General features: G+C 45.7%; 1 protein-coding gene across 6 annotated transcripts in view; it reads right to left on the bottom strand.

The window, feature by feature from the left end:
- Positions 1-50: 50 nt before the first annotated feature.
- The window catches only part of GFOD2 (Gfo/Idh/MocA-like oxidoreductase domain containing 2), a 38,457-nt gene continuing 18,975 nt past the window's right edge, over positions 51-19,532 (bottom strand). For 2 of the 6 annotated variants that reach the window (XM_079908209.1, XM_079908210.1), the window contains exons 2-4: positions 10,779-11,124; positions 1,283-2,177; positions 51-1,185 (exon numbers count right to left, since the gene is read on the bottom strand). In XM_079908209.1, coding sequence (XP_079764335.1) covers positions 1,095-1,185; positions 1,283-2,177; positions 10,779-11,037 — 1,245 coding nt within the window. In that variant the 5' untranslated portion in view covers positions 11,038-11,124 and the 3' untranslated portion in view covers positions 51-1,094. Of the gene's footprint in view, positions 2,178-10,778; positions 11,125-14,314; positions 14,402-19,532 lie in introns of those variants that run through there. The other 4 variants (XM_079908212.1, XM_079908208.1, XM_079908211.1 and 1 more) reach the window with 4 other exon arrangements.

Genomic DNA, 19,532 nt, shown 5'->3' with positions numbered 1-19,532 from the left:
GGAACAAAGGAGTCGATGTGTCCTTTCCCACCGTCCTGCCCCACCTGCCTCTGACTGACAGGGTTAAAAGCCTCTTGCTGTGGGGAGAACAGGTTAGTAAAAGCAGAGCTGGAGACTGGCTGGCTAGGCCAGGCAGTGCTCGGCTACACCCCGGCTACAATGCTTCCGAGGGGCAGCGCCTTCCTCCAGTTCACCCCGTCTAGCCTCCCTGGGGCCACTCCTCACCCCTCCTCTCCCAGGGCTCCTCTGGAGCCAACCCCTTGGTTTCAAGAACAGAACCCTTCCTGACCTCCAGCCCAGGGAGACCTCGAACTCTCCCACTATCTCGCCTTAAACGTCAGGCCTGATTGGCCCCCTGAAGTCTTAAGTCCTGTTTGCTGAGGAAAGACTTCTTGGAGGGCTCCAGAGGGATTCAGCTGCAAGGAATAAGCCAGGAGATGAGGGCAGACAGTGGTAGGAGCCTGTGTGTCCCGCTAGATAGTGAAGGATCCAGAGCAGGTCAGGGCTGCCATAGAGCCACAAGGAAAGAGAAAAATAGAAACAAATCTACAACAATCAACAAGCCTTTCATTATTAAAGAAACCCAATCTACCAAACAAACAACCAACAACCACATGTCACAGTGTCAGACTTTCTGATTTATTAACATTTATCAGATGTCCCAGAGCTCTCCCTTGTCTCCTCTCTGCCAACTCAGGGGCCCTCTGCCCTAGGTCAACAGCCCCTGAGAGCTCATCTACTACAGAACCCCTCCTCCCCGCCAGGGAAGGGGCAGCCTGCAGGCCGGAAGGGCTTGGTCACATGGGAGCGAGGGCAGGTGCAGATCCCTGAGGGATGACTTCCTGCCCTCACCATTCCTGAGATGCCCCAGCCCAGGACGGGCATGGAAACAAGGCCTCTTGTCATTTCTCCTCAGGCCTGAGGAATCAAGCCAAGCTGGCTCCTTGCTGTGCTTTCTCATCCAGTTAAGACCACAAATAGGCTGATGAAGCCCCCAAGTCAAGCCTTTGCTGGAACTGCTCACACACTGGGGGCAGCTCCGCCCTGTGCAGTGTGCCGGACCTCTCAGCCATGGCAATAGGAACGGCACCGCCTCACCAGTCTGAGGAGTAAATGAGCACTGGAGGGGGCGTTCTCCTGGGGCCACCTTCAGATTCACCCGAATTCAACTCTGCCCAAGTTGACCTATCAAATGAAAGACACTGTGCTATAACCAAGCCCTCCCATCACAGCTCCTCCCTCACCCTTTGCCCCGTGGCAGGGAGCCCACGTGCAGGCTCACAGGTTATTCCGCTGGAGCGCCTCACACAGGTTCTGGTTGGCGTCGGGCTCCTCCGTCAGCACCTCCACAGCCTCCCACTCCCCGGATCGGCTCGACCGTTTGATGGCATCCACCACGCTCTGCATGTAGAGCCCATCCTCGAATGAGGCGGCCATGGAGACGGGGGTATGGTCCCACGTGCGGCGGTCCCCCTGCCCCTGGAAGGACTGGCGCAGGGCCTGCACCATGTAGACCATGCCCTTCAGGTAAAGCAGCGGGACATCCTGGGGCCCCTGCTCGGGGAGCCCCGTGCCCACAGCCAGCGAGTCCCTCAGCAGCAGCTCCTCTTGTGTGGCAGAGTTCTTCTGCCCGTAGAGGTCAGCTCCCCGGGCAACAAGGCGTCCCGCAGAGCCCACCACCATGACCTCGTGCACAAAGGCGCCTGGCATGTTGAAGTTGAGTGTTACTGTGCTGCACACACCCCCACCCATAAGCATCTGGAAGAAACAGAAGTCATCGCTGGTGACATGCCGGATGCCACGGATGGCTGCATTCTGCCTCACAAAGGTCTTGAGCAGCCCATGTACCTTCTCGGCTTTCTGGCCAGTCAGGTGGGTCAGCAGGTCCACAATGTAGGTGCCCATGGTGTGCAGGCCCCCACCGCCCATGAGCTCATCACAGATCCAGCCGTAGTTGGGGCTGAGCAGGCTGCCCGAGTAGACGCGGGCATCACAGATCATCACTGCACCCACGTAGTGCTCGGCAATCAGCTGCTTCATGCGCACGAAGGCAGGCAGGAAGCGCAGCACGTTCCCCACCAGGCTCATCAGCTGTGGGTAGTAGCGCGAGGCTGTCACCATCCGGAAGGCATCCACCGAGGTTGCTGCCTTCTCACAAACCACATTCTTCCCAATGCCTGAGAATAAAACACAGCAGGAAATCTCAAAGTCCCAAGGGGTTTACACTGGGAAAAGAAAACCCATTTCTGGAAGGCAGGTGACTCAGGAAAGCTGCCTGAGACCAGGTGGTGACCTGGGACAAGAGGAAAGGTGATCAGCTTGGATGAAAACAGTACCCAGTGACTGGGACTAGAGAAAGAATTATGGGCTCGAGAAAGAGAAGCAAGTTCTTAAAGGAAAAATGAAAGGAGTAGAGGCAGAAGGTGCAAACCAGGAGTGGGAGGTAGAGAGGTGGTACAAGGTTAATTTTATGTGTCAACTTGGTTAGGTTATGGTGCCCATCGAATACTAGTCTAGACACTGCTGGGAAGATATCTTTAGATCTGATTAACATTTAAACCAGTAGACTTTGAGTAGAGCTGATTACCCTCCATAATGTGGGTAGGCCTCAACTCATCAGATGAAGACCTTGAGAAAAAAGACTGAAGTTCCCTGAAGAGGAAGGAATTCTGCCTCCAGACTGCCTTCAGACTCAAGTCTGCAACATCACCTCTTGCTGGAACTCAGATTTGCTCTGCAGATTTCAGATCTGTCAGCTCCTACAATAGCATGAATCAGTTTTTAGAAAATAAATCTCTACCTCCCTCTCTCAATATACATCCTCCTGGTTCTGTTTATCTCAAGAACACTGCCTAATACAAGTGGGCTGGAGAGGTGGACATGCTTCTTGGACATGCTTATGTACCTTTATGCATTTATTAGATCATCAGCTTGGGGTAAGAAAATCAAATCTATATTCTAGGGGATGAGCTTGGCACTCTCAGTTGTAACTGCAGAAAGGGCTCTAAGATTCCTCGCAGATTGTCCTCTGAAAACACTGGTTCAACAAGTTAGTGTAGTCATAAGGCCCGAAAATGCTTGGCTCCAGTAGGAGGGGAAAGGGAGAGAAAACATCCTTTCTGTCTCATGCCTGTTCTGAGTACATCGCAGCTGGAATGCACCCAGAGAGCAAAACAAAGCTAGACAAAGCCCTGAAGAGAGAGACCAAGAGGACTGAGCAGCTCCCACACGAGGAAAAGGAAGGGATCAACACTCCTCCACATCATGAGATGAAAGCTCATGAGGGTACGAACAGCCAAAAGACAGCAACTCCTGGAGTATTCCTGTGAGCTTGGGATGGTTCAAGCAGAAGAAAGTCTTATGCTAGTATCTTCAACAGAAAACTTACAAAGCCCAAGAAGTCGTATGGACTGGACACACACAGGTTTGGGGGTACAGCAAGCTAGGGAAGGGTGAAGACATCCAGTTATTCCATTACTCATTCCACAGACACTGCCCTTGGGGTGCAACTCAAATTCCACGACCTCAATTCACCCAAGAAGTCATGGGCTTCTTGAGGGAACAAGCTCAAGGGTCTGGTACAGATGGCAGAATAAGGGAAGACTTCATGGGGGAGTGCCGCCAGGGATCTTTAAGGAAGCAAATGTTCCAGGGAGCATAAGGGGGAAAGGACACCCAGGCAGGAAACTGCATGTGCAAAGGCACTGAGGAAACGGCTGGGATTCCTAAAGTCCTGAGTGCACACCAGGAAAAAGGTTGGAGGGTTTACACAGGGTCGATAAGAAATGTAGGAAATTGGATAGATAATTGGTAGCTCACTCACAAAGACATTCAAGGTGGTGGGGTAGGTTTAGGGTTGGAATCCCAAACTGAGCTCTTGATACTCCCTTCCCTGAGTTTTCTCCATCTCAGTCAATGGCGATTCATTTCTCCCCGTTTCTCAAGCCAGAATCACGGATGTCACTCACATCCATCCCACTTTCAATCATCAGTAAATCCTGTTGGCTTAGCTTTCAAACTACATCCAGGATCTCACCAGTTCCCACTACCACCAGTGCCACCTTCCTCATCCAAGTCACCACACTTTTTTGCCTGGATTATTGCAATGGTAACTTAACTGGTCTCCCTCAGTCTTTTTTCTTTTTTTTAAATACATTTTATTTATTTATTTATTTATTTATTTTTGGCTGCGTTGGGTCTTTGTTGCTGCACATGGGCTTTCTCCAGTTGCGGCGAGCAGGGGCTACTCTTCGTTGCGGTGCGTGGGCTTCTCATTGTGGTGGCTTCTCTTGTTGCGGAGCACGGGCTCTAGGCGCACAGGCATCAGTAGTTGTGGCTCGCGGGCTCTAGAGCGCAGGCTCAGTAGTTGTGGCACACGGGCTTAGTTGCTCCACGGCATGTGGGATCCTCCGGGACCAGGGCTCAAACCCATGTCCCCTGCACTGGTAGGCGGATTCTTTACCACTGCACCACCAGGGAAGTCCGGCTTCTTCTTTTTTACATTTTTATTTAATTTTTTATTTTAATAAATAAAAAATATTTATTTATTAATTTAGGCTGCGCTGGGTCCCAGTTGCGCACACAGGATCCTCGTTGTGGCCTGCGGGATCTTTTTTTTTAGTTGCAGCACGTGGAATTCTTAGTCGCAGCATGTGAACTCTTAGTTGCGGCATGCAGGATCTAGTTCCCTAACCAAGGATTGAACCTGGGCCCCCCACGATGCGAGCGCAGAGTCCCACCCACTGGACCACCAGGAAAGTCCCTGGGTGTAGCTTCTTCTGATGGATTCTGTTCACACAGGCTCAGGAGGGGAACTTGTCTGGCCACCTTGCAACAGAAACAATGGGGCCCCAGGACAGCTGGCTGCTCAGAAAGGGCCATTTATTGGTGCCAAACTCGAGCTTTGGAGCCACTCTGGGATTCAAATTCTGGTTCTCTCGCTTGGTTGCTGCATGACCTGGGACATTTCTAAACCTCTCTGGGCTTTGGTTTACTACACTGTAAAAGGAGAGTCCCATCTACCATGCAGGGTAGAACAGTAAGTCAAGTGAGGCAGTATATGTAAAGTGCTCAGCCCAGCACAGCTCTGTCACCGGTACATTTTATAACCATCACCATGAGAGAGACCCGGCAGACGTCATAAATACAGGAAAAAAAAGGGTCCACTGTGACTCAGATTTTAAGACTCACACAGAAGCTACATTTCCAGGCCAATAATATCAATGTTCAATATTTTGAAAATTTAATTTTTAAAAAGAAGTTTAAAGATCAACATGAACATAGATGAGTTTTCTCATTCTATGTGCTTTTTATCAGGCCTCTCATAGAGTTAGGCCCAGACCAGTCCTTTGGAAGCTCACATCCTGACAAAGCCCACAGGAGATAATCTGGTGCCTTTGGCCAATCCTTCCAAGCTCCCCTCACTTTCTACCCTCTCCCCTGCCACCCTGACCCTCAAGAACCCCACAGAGCATTTGCCATCTGCACATATGGGATTCTCGGGCATGAACTCCCAGTGTTACGAAGCTCAGTGCTGCAGCAAGGAGGAACACATGTGTAGCCTATGACCCAATTCAATCTCTTCACTTTACAAAACTCTTGAAACCTCCTGCTCTTCTCTAAACAGTAATGAAAGCTTTACAACAGGTACTGGCAGGACAACAGAACAGCTAGCCAAGCGTTACATGCCCAAGGCGGGGAGCAGTGTGGAAAGGGCAGGGGGACAAGGCAAGGGGAGAGGTCCTTGCACAGGGGTCCAGAGCTGAAGCGGGGCCCTACAAGGAGAGTAGCACCTAACTGCTATCACTATCTGCTCTTGGAGGGTCTCCAATGCTTCCCCACACTTGTGGGATTTTAGGATTAGGGACAGGAGAACCACAGTACTGGGTGAGAATTTGGCCACTTGGCTGCAGCTCTGGCCAACCCAGAGGTTTCCTGCTACAACTATGCACAGCAGGGGTTGGGGTGGACACTGCAAGGTGGGGAGGAGAGGAGGTGGGCTGGGAGGAAAAGGACTCTTGCGGCTGTTGAGAGTTTGGTGGTGATAAAACTAGAGTAAGTAATATTTACTTCATGCCACGAGAGGTCAGGGAAGGGGAAGAGGCCTTCCTTCTTGAGCCTGAACAGTAAGAGAGCTTTTGAACTTGGGACCCAGTAGTATTACTAGTGTGGGAGCTAAAGGCCATCTTGAGTTAAACCAGGCTCCTGCAGGCCAGCTGCACAGGTCCTGTACCTTTAGGAAGAGTGGCCGTTGCCTTGAAAGACATGTTTATTTAAGTTTATCTAGCTTTCCTGTTAGGAAATCAACGAGATATTAGAGAAGCTGAAAACCACTTTTGTCTCCAGGGAATGGGGAAAGCATGGATGCCGAGTGCCATTAGCTCAGATCTTCTGGAGGCTGAACAAGTTCCAGACTGCAAACCTCTCTCCAGCTCATGCTCCCCAGACGACCTAGGAGTAAAGTGCCCTGAGAAGCTGCCCCAAACCACCTCTTTGTTCCTTAGTAACGCACCACAGGTTCACAGCTCTGGGACAACACCGCTGTTTCCCTCTTTAGAGGTGTGGGACTAGACAAATGATTTCAAACAGCAGGGAAGAGAAGCAGCCCCAGAAAAATCAACACTTTTATGTTTTACAAAATCCATGGATTCTGCCTTTTTTTTTTTTTTTTAACAAAGAATGTTCTGCTACTTAGAAAAGAAAGTTTGATAGCCACCAGACAGAATCACTGCTGCCCACAGCCCAGTCTCTCCTGGGTCACAAGCCCCTGTCAGCTCCCTGAGTCACACCAGCAGACTGGGCTTGCACAGGTAGAATTTGTGAACACTTCCATTCAACCAGTGTGCCAGGCCCTGTGCTAAGCTCAGAGGACACAACATCAGGCATGATCTCTACTTTCAGACAACTTACAGTTTAGTGGGAGAGAAAGCCATTAATCAAATTATCCTATGAATACAAGCAGAATTGCACTTGTGATAAATGCAATGAAGATGATATTAATGTTAATATGAAAGATATAGCAGGGACCTGATCTGGACTGGGGGGTCAGGGAAGGCATCCCAAGGGACTGGTGTTCTTGGGATTATATTTTCTGGGTCAGGCTGCTTGAGGAATGATCCCTTGTTATCTTAAGAGCCCATGGGGAAAGGATTGGCAAACCCAGCATTTTTCTAATGAAGCACACAAGTGCCAAGAACTGGGCACAGAAACTTACCTTTTAGTGACAGATTTAAGAAAACATTCAACATGGCAAAAATGGTGGGGCACTTTGTACAGTAAAATTTTTCTGAACCACTTCTAAATTGAGAAATAAAACATTAGAGTCCCTCCCTCTCCTTTAAGGAATTCATGGGAAAGCCACACGGATGAAATCTGAGGTGGAAGAAAATGAAAAGTCAAACAAAAGTAGAAAATAAGATCCTGATAAAACCATAATTCAAAAAGACACATGTACCCCAATGTTCATTGCAGCACTGTTTACAATAGCTAGGACCTGGAAACAACCTAAGTGTCCATCGACAGATGAATGGATAGAGAAGATGTGGTACATTGTATACAATGGAATATTACTCAGCCATAATAAAGAACAGAATACAGTCATTTGTAGAGACGTGGATGGACCTAGACTGTCATACACTGTGAAGTAAGTCAGAGAGAAAACCAAATATTGTATATTAATGCATACATGTGGAATCTAGAAAAATGGTACAGATGAACCTATCTGCAGCGCAGGAACAGAGATGCATAAAGAACAGATGTGTGGACACAGTGGGGGAAGGAGAGGATGGGATGAATTGGGAGATTAGGTTTGACATAAGTACACTACCATGTGTAAACCAGATAGCTAGTGGGAACCTGTGGTATAGCACAGGGAGCTCAGCTTGGTACTCTGTGATGAGCTAGATGGGTGGGATGGGGGGGTGGGGGTGGGAGGGAGGTCCAAGAAGGAGCTCCTTCCAGAGCTTTACATTACAGGAGGAAAGAATGGGTCATGCTTTTGAGGCATTAATTTAAATACAGTCCTCCAGGGACTTCCCTGGTGGCAAAGTGGTTAAGAATCTGCCTGCCAATGCAGGAGACACGGGTTCGAGCCCTGGTCCAGGAAGATCCCACATGTCACAGAGCAACTAAGCGTGTGCGCCACAACTACTGAGCCTGTGCTCTAGAGTCCACGAGCCACAACTACTGACCCCGCGTGCCGCAACTACTGAAGCCCATGCACCTAGAGCCCGTGCTCCACAACAAGAGAAGCCACCACAATGAGAAGCCCGCGCAGTGCAACTAGAGAAAGCTCACGCGCAGCAACAAAGACCCAATGCGGCCATAAATAAATAAATTTATATTTATAAAGATATATGCATATATAGTCCTCCAACCTACAGAACAGTGTTTCACATTTGAGATGACTCAGAACGCTTAGTTCCATTTCTAAGCTACATTCAACTCAGTGAACACTTACCTAACGAACATCCAGAAGAGATGCCTACCATTTATTTTTGATGTGAATTTAATTTAAACAAATCTGCTGTTCCATGTGGGACAACAGGAAAGCCTGGCTTTCCCTTGTAACGTGATGCCAGTGTCTTGCTTGGTCAGTACTCGGAGGCAGTCATATATCATGCTGGAAAGGCTGAATGATACCCTCATTTCACAGGGGCCCACACAGGTTGAGAGGGACAGAAATAGGGTCAGAAGTGGGGTCTGATGTCAAGGTCAGTTTGGTGCTCTACCTACAGCAGTTCATGTACTCACACCAAGTCATTTGGGAAAACTGGAGGAGTTCTCATGCCCTCTTCCATATAAGTTAAAATTAAGACAGAATTCTCACTTAAAAAAAAAAAAAAAGAAAGAAAGCACACAGGGAGTCAACTTCATGGTCACAACAGGCTCAGTGACTCCTTTGGGGCCTAAGTGGGCAGTGCCTGAGGGCAGGTCCAGCTGACAAGGGCTCTCCCAGCCCAACCAAATTGGCCCTGTGGTCATGTACCTGCAAGAACAGACCAAAGACCCTCATTCATACCCTCCTCCTTCCTGACAACAGAGATGTGGAGAGAAGGCTGATGGCCTTACTTCACTGAGGGCTGGGATACAAGACCCCAGAAGCTTCTGGTCATCCCTGTCCTTCCTGTTTATATTAAATGGCCCAAAGTCCAATGTTTTCCTGTACCAGGAAAACAGCAGGCTTGGGCCCAAAGAACTCCTCTTTCTTCTTACACAGCTCAGAAATGGCCTCTGTGAGGACCCTAAAGTTCAAGAAGGCGACCAGAGTCTCTAGCACTCTGCCTCTGCACACACCCGGCCTCACCAACCTGCATTCATGCCACAAGGAATGGTGAGAAGTCAAGTGACCATGGTAGCTTGATTCCCTTGAACCAGCCCTCTGTTAAAGTGTTGGCTTAAGTCTACTTCTAAACCCAATCTGGGAGCATTATCTGCCCTAAAAATCTAGGGCCAGTGAATAGCTCCAATGTCACACATCCTCAGAGGGAGGTCTCTGGAAAAAGACAAACCATCTATAATTTTTGGCCAAAACTTACATGCCCTAAATCAACAACCAGACAGACTGCTATTCCTGCTCACTTCAATGAACACTTATCCTCTCCAACCCACTGGGCTAGAGGTGACAGACACCCTCTTATCCTCAGACTACGGGAGAGACAAGCAGCAGAGCCTTGGACCCTCCACCATGGTAGTGGCCAGAAGGAGTGGCGGTCAGCCTCACGGCATATCAGTTCCTGGACCCACAGATCTCTGACTGCATCAGAGAGACACCTGGCTCCCATCACCTTATATAAAACAATTACTCTGTCAATTAATTATATGCTACCTGAATTGTTACTTAAGTCTTTTCTCATTTACCTTGCAATGTGTGTAACTTCTAGTCTCTTCAACTGGACTGTGAAATCTGAAAGCAGAGACAGCTCCAATCCAACACTGCTCTGAATGTCAAGAACGACATCAGGACAGTGCCTAGCACACAGGAGACATTTTAAAAAAAACTGCTGGATGAATGTTTACTGGTTTGTTTTCCTATTAAATTAGATTCTGATTCCTATATAAGACAAAGAGAATAATTTTTCTACAGTTGACAGGAAAGAGAAGCCCAACAGGAACTGCAGGAGAACAGCGCACCAAGCCATGCCCAGCCAGGGGCAGGAGGTGGCCGAGCAAACTATTTCCGGAGGGAGCAGAGATGTGAGCAGGCTGATCTGTGGATCCTGTCAGGGAAACCCAGCGCTGTCAGAGAGCCTTCCCACCCTCTGGCATACAAAATGGCAAAGCTTGGCGGGAAGGGTGTGTGCTCAATCTAGTCAAGGACTGACAAAATATGAGAAATGGCAGCCTTGATACACATCCTCTTCTCCTTTCTGTGGTGCTGCGTGCCACAGAAATGGAAGAACAAATGCATCAATCACAGCCAATTCCCCAGTGCCCAGGTCTTTGAACTCTGACTTCACAGAGGCAAACTTTACAATGCCTGAAATGTAATAATCTCTAACCCCTGTGACAGGCCAACTCGAAAGACATTTGCTTAATTTTTGCTCAGGGATTTACTTATTGGAGGTGGGGAACGCTGCATGTCTCCCAGCCACTGGAGCATTTCCTCTCCCAGCCATAAGGCCTCCCAACGTGCCCTCCCTCGGCACTGCTTCAGGGATGAGTGCTGTCCCAGACCCAGGCCCAAAAAGGACCACCCAGGCCCAGAGGAGAGCAGTGTCACTCAAGGACCACTGAGAGGGAGGCGCACTCTGCCCTTGCTATGGCCTGACTGTCCGTACCTAGAGCCTTCACAGATATCTGTCGGGTAAGCGGAGGGGGGATGTTGATGCACACCAGATCCACGTCTTGATGCAGCAAGACGTCATCGGTCCGGCTGGTGTAGAAGGTGATGTTCATCTCCTCGGCAAGCTGCTTCGCCTCCTCCTCAGTCTTCCCCCACAGGGCCTCCACCGTGAACCCTTCTGCCCGCAGCAGTGGGACCAGAACCCGGGCAGAGCTGCCAGTCCCAAACACGCCCACTCCGGGAAGCATCTTCATGCTGGCTTCTCTGTTCACCAACTCATCTCCTCACAAGAGTCTCCAGCATGAGTACGACCATCCCCCAGTCCTGGTCACACATGGCTCCTGGAACAGAAAGCAGGACACTGACTGTTAGTGGAGGGCACACTCAGCTGAGGCTGCTTTCTGGGCTGATTCAGAAGCAGCAAGTTCTCTGCCACAAAAGACAAATGAAATATTGCTCCAAACTGAAACGCTGCAGAAGCTTCTCCCATGGAGACTTAAGGATATTAGCAATATCTATCTACTAGGAGGAGGAAGGATGAAAAATGAGTAAAGCTAGGTTCAAATTTCTGTTCTGTTACTTAATTTTCGGTGTGACTCTGAACCTCCAGGGCCTTAATTTGTACAAGTTCATGATTCTATGATATTATATTACAGAAGAAAAAGAAGAGTGTTATATTACAGTAAAAGACGAAAGAGAACTACTTAGGTGCTATACACATTATAATTTAAAAGTTAAGGGTAGCAAGCATAGGAAAATGTTCACTAGAAACCAAAAATACCAAAAAAAATGTCAACTACCAAACTGGCAGCAGCAGCAGCAGCAATAACAAGGATATTTAGAATGAAATTTGTTTATTTTTGGCTGCATTGGATCTTCATTGCGGTGCGCGGGCTTCTCATTGTGGGGCTCGGTAGTTGTGGCACACAGGCTTAGTTGCTCCACGGCATGTGGGATCTTCCTGGACCAGGGATCAAACCCGTGTCCGCTGCATTGGCAGGCGGATTCTTAACCACTGCGCCACCAGGGAAGCCCAGAATGAAATTTTTAATATAAAAATATCCATGCTAACGTTGACTAAGATAGTGAAAAATTGGGAAATGAGACAGATGTTCAATAACAGTAGTGGGTTAGATTGATAACACTACAGAGCCACTGAAAATCATGAGTAGAAGGCCCTCAATGACCTGAAAGACATCACCATGTATTCACTGAAAAGACAGAAAACAGTATGTGAAGGATGATAACAATTTCGTTTAAAACAAAACCAGAAAAAGCACAAAAGGTGTATATATGTATGAGACTATAAAGGATATCTCTATCAATAACCATACTCCATACAGAGGACATAACAGAAGGACCTGAATTTAATAATTATTACTCACATTGATGGGATTGTGGATGATTTTTGTTTTCTGAACTTTGCTAAATTTTCTACAATGAATGTTTCTTACTTATTATGGAGTTCTTCCTTCTGATCACAAGGGTTTATAAAATGAAATAAAGAACGAGACCAAACAAAAGTCTGCTTGGAAACCACAGTGAGATTTAGGTGTGTGCAGGGTTCAGGTTTCTCCACACAGCACTCCCTCAGCTAAACCAGTGGTCCTCACACTAGCTGTGTATAGAGTCACTGGTGACCCCAGACCCACTGAATCAGACTGTAGGGATGAGGCTATGTCACCATCACTTTTTTTTTTGGTTCTTATTTTACTGTGGTAAAATACACATAAAATTTACTACCTTAACCATTTTTAAGTGTACAGCTCAGTGGTATTACGTACATTCATACCGTTGTGTAACCATCACCATCATCTACTTCCAAAACTCTTTTCACATTGCAAAACTGAAACTTTGTCCCCGTTAAACAATAACTTCTCATTTCAACCCCTCCCCCCAGCCCCTGGCAACCACCATGTCTCTATGAATCTGACTACTGTAGGTACCTTATATAAGTGGAATCCTATAGCATTTGTCCTTTTGTGACTGGCTTATTTCACTTAGCATGTCCTCAAGGTTCATCCATGGTGTAGCTTATGTCAGAATTTCCTCCCTTTTTGAGGTTGAATAATATTCCATTGTATGTATATACCACATTTTGCTTACGCATTCATCTGTACATGAACACCTGGATAGCTTCCACATCTTAGCTACTATGAATAATGCTGTTATGAACATGGGTGTACAAATACTTCTTCCAGACTCTGCTTCCAATTCTTTTGGGTATATACCCAGAGGTGGAATTGCTGGATCATATGGTAAATCTGTTTTTAATTTTATGAGGAACTGCCACACTGTTTTCCACAGGTCCTGTACCATTTTATTTAGTTACTTTATTTTTAATTAATTAACTTATTTATTTAGGCCAAGCCACGCAGCTTGTGGGATCTTAGTTCTGCGACCAGGGATTGAACCCGGGCCCACGGCAGTTGAAGTGCCAAGTCCTAACCACTAGACCGCCAGGGAACTCCCAAGGTCCTGTACCATTTTAAATAATAATTTTATAAACACCTTACAGTCCCTTAGTCTAACTTTTAAAAAAAAGTCTATCTTTTAAAAAAATCTGACTACTTTCTGCAAATCACAATTTTTAAAAAGTTGTATCCAAATGTTGGATATCCAAATGCTGTTCTACTTTTATCCACGTAACATTGCTTTACTTGCATCTCCTCACAGATCAGTCAACCTATTTGTCAGTTTAATGGAGACATGGCATTCCTTTTGTAAATCCATAATAATTAACTACCTCCTTCCCCAACTGTGAGCACTAGCGACATAGACATCTCTTCCTTCCCCATCCATGCCATCCCCCCACCTTTCTGGTCATTTCTGAGCACTACTTTCAGGCTCCCCTGCTCTTATCCTCAGCTCCTTCAATGTTGAGCTTCTCGAGGTTCTGTCAGAGGTGTCCTCTTCTCTTCTTGCTCCACATATTCTTTTTCCTACTCATGTCCCAGGCTTTAATTAGTATACCAGTGACTTCCAGATCTGCAGCACAAGCCCAGCTTTCTCTCCAGAGCCTCACACCCATATATTCTAAGCTCCACAAAACCCACACGACCAAACCTGAACAGAAGCAGTAAAGTAAGATGATGAGAACACACAAAGTGAAGGCATCCAGGACATCTGGGTTCAAATTCTGGCCTCACCACTTCCTAGCTGAATGCAATGTTTTTCATGGGAAAAGCAGGTCTAATGCTGTTTAGCTCCTGGGGTTTTTTGAAGATTAAATGAGGTCCGGTTGTAAGTGCCCAGTGAAGTATCTAGTATACAGTCAGCATTTAATAATTATCATAAACCTTTCCTCAAACATTTTCTTCCTGTATTCTCTGTCTCTTGGTATGTCACCATCATCAACTCAGTTCCTCAACTCAGAAAGCTGGCCAGCATCACAATCTCTTTATTCCCTTACCTGTACAGGTAACTCATCATCAAGTCTTGTTGATCCTCCCTCTTCATTATGTCTTAAATCTACCCCTTCTTTGATATCCCCTCTGCCATTGCCCTAGTCTAGCCCCCAGCACCACTCACCTGGATGACTGCAACAACCTTCTACTTGATCTCTCTTGCTTCCATTCTTTCCTTCCTTCATCCATTCCTCATACTGCAGAGATCTTTCTAAAATGCAAACGGAATCACATCACTCCCTTCCTTTTTAAACACGTCAGTGACTTCCCATTGGACTCAGTATGAAGTCCAGATGCTTTAGTATGACTTACAAGGCCCTGCAAGATCCAGAAGTCTCAAGACAGGTCTAGCTTTGGGTAGGGTCACTTTCAAGGGTTATCTCCAAAAGAGATGAGTTTCAAAACACTTACCTAGATAACCTAGTAAGAAGAACGCTCTGTAAAATTACTAGCTATAAACCAGTTAAAAGTTGGGGAGACAGTTACTCAAGATGAAAACAATGGCTTCAGAGTAACAGATGATGAGTGTATTTTTTCTTTCTGGGAGAATTAAACAGTGGGGAATAGTTGTTTATTGAGCCCCTTTTAGATCATATTAACATATAAATTTGTACACGAATGTTCACAGGAGAATTAATCATAATAGCCAAAAAGTAGAAACAACCCAAATGTCCATCAACGGCTGAATCGGTAAACAAAATCTCGTATAGCCATACAAAGTAGTACTATTCAGCCACAACAAGTAATGAAGTACTGATACAAGCTACAACACAGATGAACCTTGAAAACATTATGCTAAGTGAAAGAAGCTAGTCACAGAAGGCCACATATGATTCCATTTATATAAAATGTTCAGAACAGGCAAATCCTTGGAGACAGAAGGTAAATTAGGGGATGGGGGAAAGGAAGGAATTGGGAGGTACAGTAAAGTAAGATGTTCTCACCATCTTACTTTATTGCTTCTGTTCAGGTTTGGTCATGTGGGTTTTGTGGAGCTTAGAATAGATGGGTGTGAAGCTCTGGAGAGAAAGCTGGGCTTGTGCTGCAGACTTGGAAGTCCCCGGTATACTAATTAACTTTATTCTTCTATATTTGGTTATTTAGTTGTTCCAGCCCCATTTGTTGAAGAGACTAGTCTTTCCCCCAGAATGACCTTGGCACCTTTACCGAAAATCAGTTGATCATAAATGTATGGGTTTATTTATGGACTCTCAATTTTATTCCATTGGTCTATACATCTGTCCTGAACTTATAGTAAGTTCTGAAATCAGTAAGTGTGAGTCTTCTAACTTTGTTCTTTTTAAATATTTTGGCTATTATGGGACCCTTGTATTTTCCTATAAATTTTAGGATCAGTTTGTCAATCTGGGATTTTGGTAGAGATTGCTTTGAATCTGTAGATCAGTTTGGGGACTGTTGTCACCTTAACAATATTAAGTTTTCTGATTCATGAACATGGGATGTCTAATTTCTTTCAACAATGTTTTGTAGTTTTTAGAGTATAAGTTAGTACTTTTATGTTAAATTTATTTCTAAGTATTTTATTTTATTTGATGCTATAGTAAATGGAATTGTTTTCTTAATTTCATTTTCAGATCCAGCTTCTCTTTTGCTTCTACCGTAGATACAACTGTACTGTGCGAAGTATACATCTCTGTTACGGGTTGGTTTGCCTGTAGAGCCCACAGTACAGCATCCTACGGTACTGCTTGATCCTACCTGAAGGACACCTGTGCCTTTGTGAACCACGGACATAAGCATGACTTGAGCTGCCTCTAACTCCAGACCCCTGTCAGCTTCCTGCCTCCTCCTGTCTCTACTCTCTGGGCTGTGGAGCTTGGCTTGTTCCCTGCACTCTACCATTTCTACCATTGGGTTCTAGCTTACGTGGGATCTTAGTTCCCCAAACGGGGATCGAACCCGTGCTCCCTGCATTGGAAGCACAGAGTCTTAACCACTGGACTGCCAGGGAAGTCCCATCTTTCTTTCTGATGGTGAATAATGTCCGTGGCCTCTCAGCCACCTCTCTTTCCTCTTTGCTGATAATTCTCTTGCCCTTACAGGATTCCTTTCTAGTTAGAGAACAGGTCAGTCACATACTATCTTCTATAATTTTCATGTCCTGAACTCCCTTTAGCTTTTTTGGTCACTTCCTGCATTTACAGGTTTTTTGGGGGGTTACTTACAAGTCATGGATAGTCTGGGAGCTTGAGAGTGTAAAATTTGTAGCACTACACAGTAAGATCCTGCTTAAACTTTGTGGGTCATTCATTACAACAGCTCTAAGGGTCAGGTGAGTGAGACATAGCCACCATAAGCAAGGATGTCCGTGTCCTCTCTAAATTCCTGCCCAGGGCACACTTCTTCCTCTCTCACACCTCATTCCTTCATGCTCTAATTATATTTGGGTGTATATTTGCACTGGTGGCTTAAAACAACAGAACGGATTAGAAGAGATTTTAATAACCTCTGTTTCACTGACAGTGGCTCAAAGGGCAGCTTCATTAACATCCATAAATAAAGGGGCAAGAGCTGGCCTCTGAGGAAGCCAGATGGCATGAAGCTAGGCAAGCTTGACTAGGTATTTCCTGCTCCAGTAGACAGAACTGGTTTTCCTCATTTATTTCAGTGATTACCCTTTCTCACCCCAACATGTCCTATTGCTTGCCCCCAACATCCTTGTACATACCTTTCATGTGCCTCCAAAGATCTCCACAAACCCAGTCCTGCCTAGCTCACATGCATTCCAATCATCATATGCTGGTCAGGTATGGAGGGGGAAAAGTGCCTTGACAGGACTGACTATATATAGTTTGACAAGGCTATAGGTTATGAGGAAGGCAGCACAGAGGTTAGAAGCATGGAATCTGCAGCCAACCTTGCCTGGGCTCAGATCCTGGCTCCACCACTGACCAACTAGGTAACGTCAGGTAAGTTTCTTAATCATTCTGTGCCTCTGTTTCCTCATCTGTAAAATGGGGTTAACTGTATGTACTTCATAGAGGAGTTAAGGATTAAATGAGTTAATATTCATGAGCATTTAAAACAGGGCCTGGCCCATAGTAAGTCACTACATGGATCTTTTTTTTTTTTTTTTTAAAGCTATGTATGACTGCCTTAGCTATCTCCTCTTCGAAAGCTGTGTAGGACTATGAAGATAATATTCTAAGCTAATATGCAGTGAGTGCAATAGGCCAGGCAGTGTTTAGTGTAATGTACAGTATATCCCTTCAAGTCCACGCAACCCTGTCTTATAGATGAGGAAAGCAGAAGCTTAGAGTGGCTAGGTAACTCTTCCAGCGTTCCACAGCTGGTTTTGTGTAACACACCTGCCACAACTAGTTGTGAAACCTGGAGCAGGTTACTGAGCTTCTCTGAGCCTCTGTAAAAACAGAGGCTTGGACGTGTGGAACAACTCTTCTCTCATCCTTAGCGATGAGTATGAGCCAGGAAAGTTCATTCTGCTCCCTGGCTTGGCGACTGCTTGCCTCAGCTCCACCATTCAAACCAATATGCTCTGTTCATACATCACACCTTCATTGAGGGCCCCAACAGGGAGACTGTAGCGGATAAAAAGATGAAAAGACACAGTCTTAACTTTGGGAGCAACAAGTCAGAAAGGGAGTAGGAGCCAGAGCTGGTGGCACAAGTGCTAATCTAAGGAGTTTGGACTTTGATTGGTGGGTGTGCTCGGTACTTTTGCTCTGTCCCACCTTCGCCACCTGATCCCCTCTCTACTCTGCTCTGTCCCCCACAAATCAGAAGGTCAGTCTCTAAGAACTATATCACGTGGGCTTTAGGCCCTCTGGCTTCCATCTGGGTCCAGCCAATCTCAGGAGGAGATCAGAGCACAGGAAGAAAGGTTACACTATTCATTCTCTGCCTCTCTCCCTACCAGTATGTGGCTCTGGCAGGAGCTGTGATCCTTGACCCAGGTCAGTGTCTCCGGTGGACCCCTCTCCCATAGCCACAGATTTTGCTGGGGTCCTGTACCCCTCCCTTCCCCCACTGTGCCTGAGGTGGTAACAGTATCAGCTGTAGCCAGTCCCTCGGTGGGCCACCATCCCTTGTAGGTTTCCCTTACCGCACTCACCATCGTAAATAATCTCTCCCTTAAAGGCTTTTCAATAGCCCTCTGAATGTGCGGGCTGTGTCCTGCCTGGACCCTAACTAACACAGTAAACAAAGCAAAGTACTGAATTTTCTTTTTTTTTAATTTGATGTAGGTGGAATAGAGTTCAGGAGACACTAGACACAGAGAACCAGTTAAGATATAAAATAAGAGATAAGGAGGGTCTGATGGAGGGAATGAAGTGGAGCAGACAGCTATCAATAGGACCTGGGATTATGAGCGGAGAGGGAAAAGCCAAAAATGGCGCCAAACTATAGACCAACATCCCGCATGAACATAGGCACAAAATCCTCAACAAAGTATTAGCAAACTGAATCCAGCAATGTGTTAAAAGGACAATACATGATGACCAAGAAAATGTAAGGCTGTTTCAATATTCTAAAATCAATTACTATAATTCAACATATCAAGTCATGAGATTATTCAATTGCATTAATTAGAAATGCAAATTAAAACTTATTTATTACAACTACACACCTATTGGAATGTGTGAAATTCAGAAAATCTGATATCAAAAACTGGCGAGGATATAAAGCAGCTGTTCATGGTTAGTGAAAATGAAAAATGGTACAGCCACTTTGGAAAACAGTGTGTCGTCTTTTAAGTTAAATATACACAGCATACAACCTAGCAATCCCACTTCCAGCTATTAACCAAGAGAAATGAAAACTTATGTTCACACAAAAACCCATATGTGAAGGCTTACTTTATAATGTCTAATGTTGGCTTTATTTGTAACTGCCAAAACTTGGAACCAACACAAATGTCCTTCAACTGGTGAATGGATCAACAAATGGTAGTATATTACTGTAATGGAATACTACTCGGCAATAAAAAAAGAACTACCAATACACGCCACGACATGGATGAACTAATACACGCCATGACATGGGTGAATTTCAAATGTATTATATGCTAGATGAAAGATGCTAGACTCCAAAGGCTCCATACTGCGTGATTCCATTTACATCATATAATAAAAAAGGCAAATTATAGGGGCAGAATAATAGATCAGTGGTTCCCAAGAATTGGGGTCAGGGGCCTGAGGAGACTACAAAATGCCACAAGGGAATTTTGGGGGTGGGGAATGGTGAAGGAACTGTTCTATATCTTGACTATGGTGGTGGTTATATGACTATATGCATTTGTCAAAACTCATAGAACTGTACACTAAAAATGGTCAATTTTACTGGTATGTAAATTATATTTT

Source organism: Stenella coeruleoalba, assembly GCF_951394435.1.
Source record: "Stenella coeruleoalba genome assembly, chromosome: 20".
Lineage (NCBI taxonomy): Eukaryota > Metazoa > Chordata > Mammalia > Artiodactyla > Delphinidae > Stenella > Stenella coeruleoalba.
Note: the sequence above shows the minus strand (reverse complement) of the source record. Positions and strands in the feature narration are given on the sequence as shown.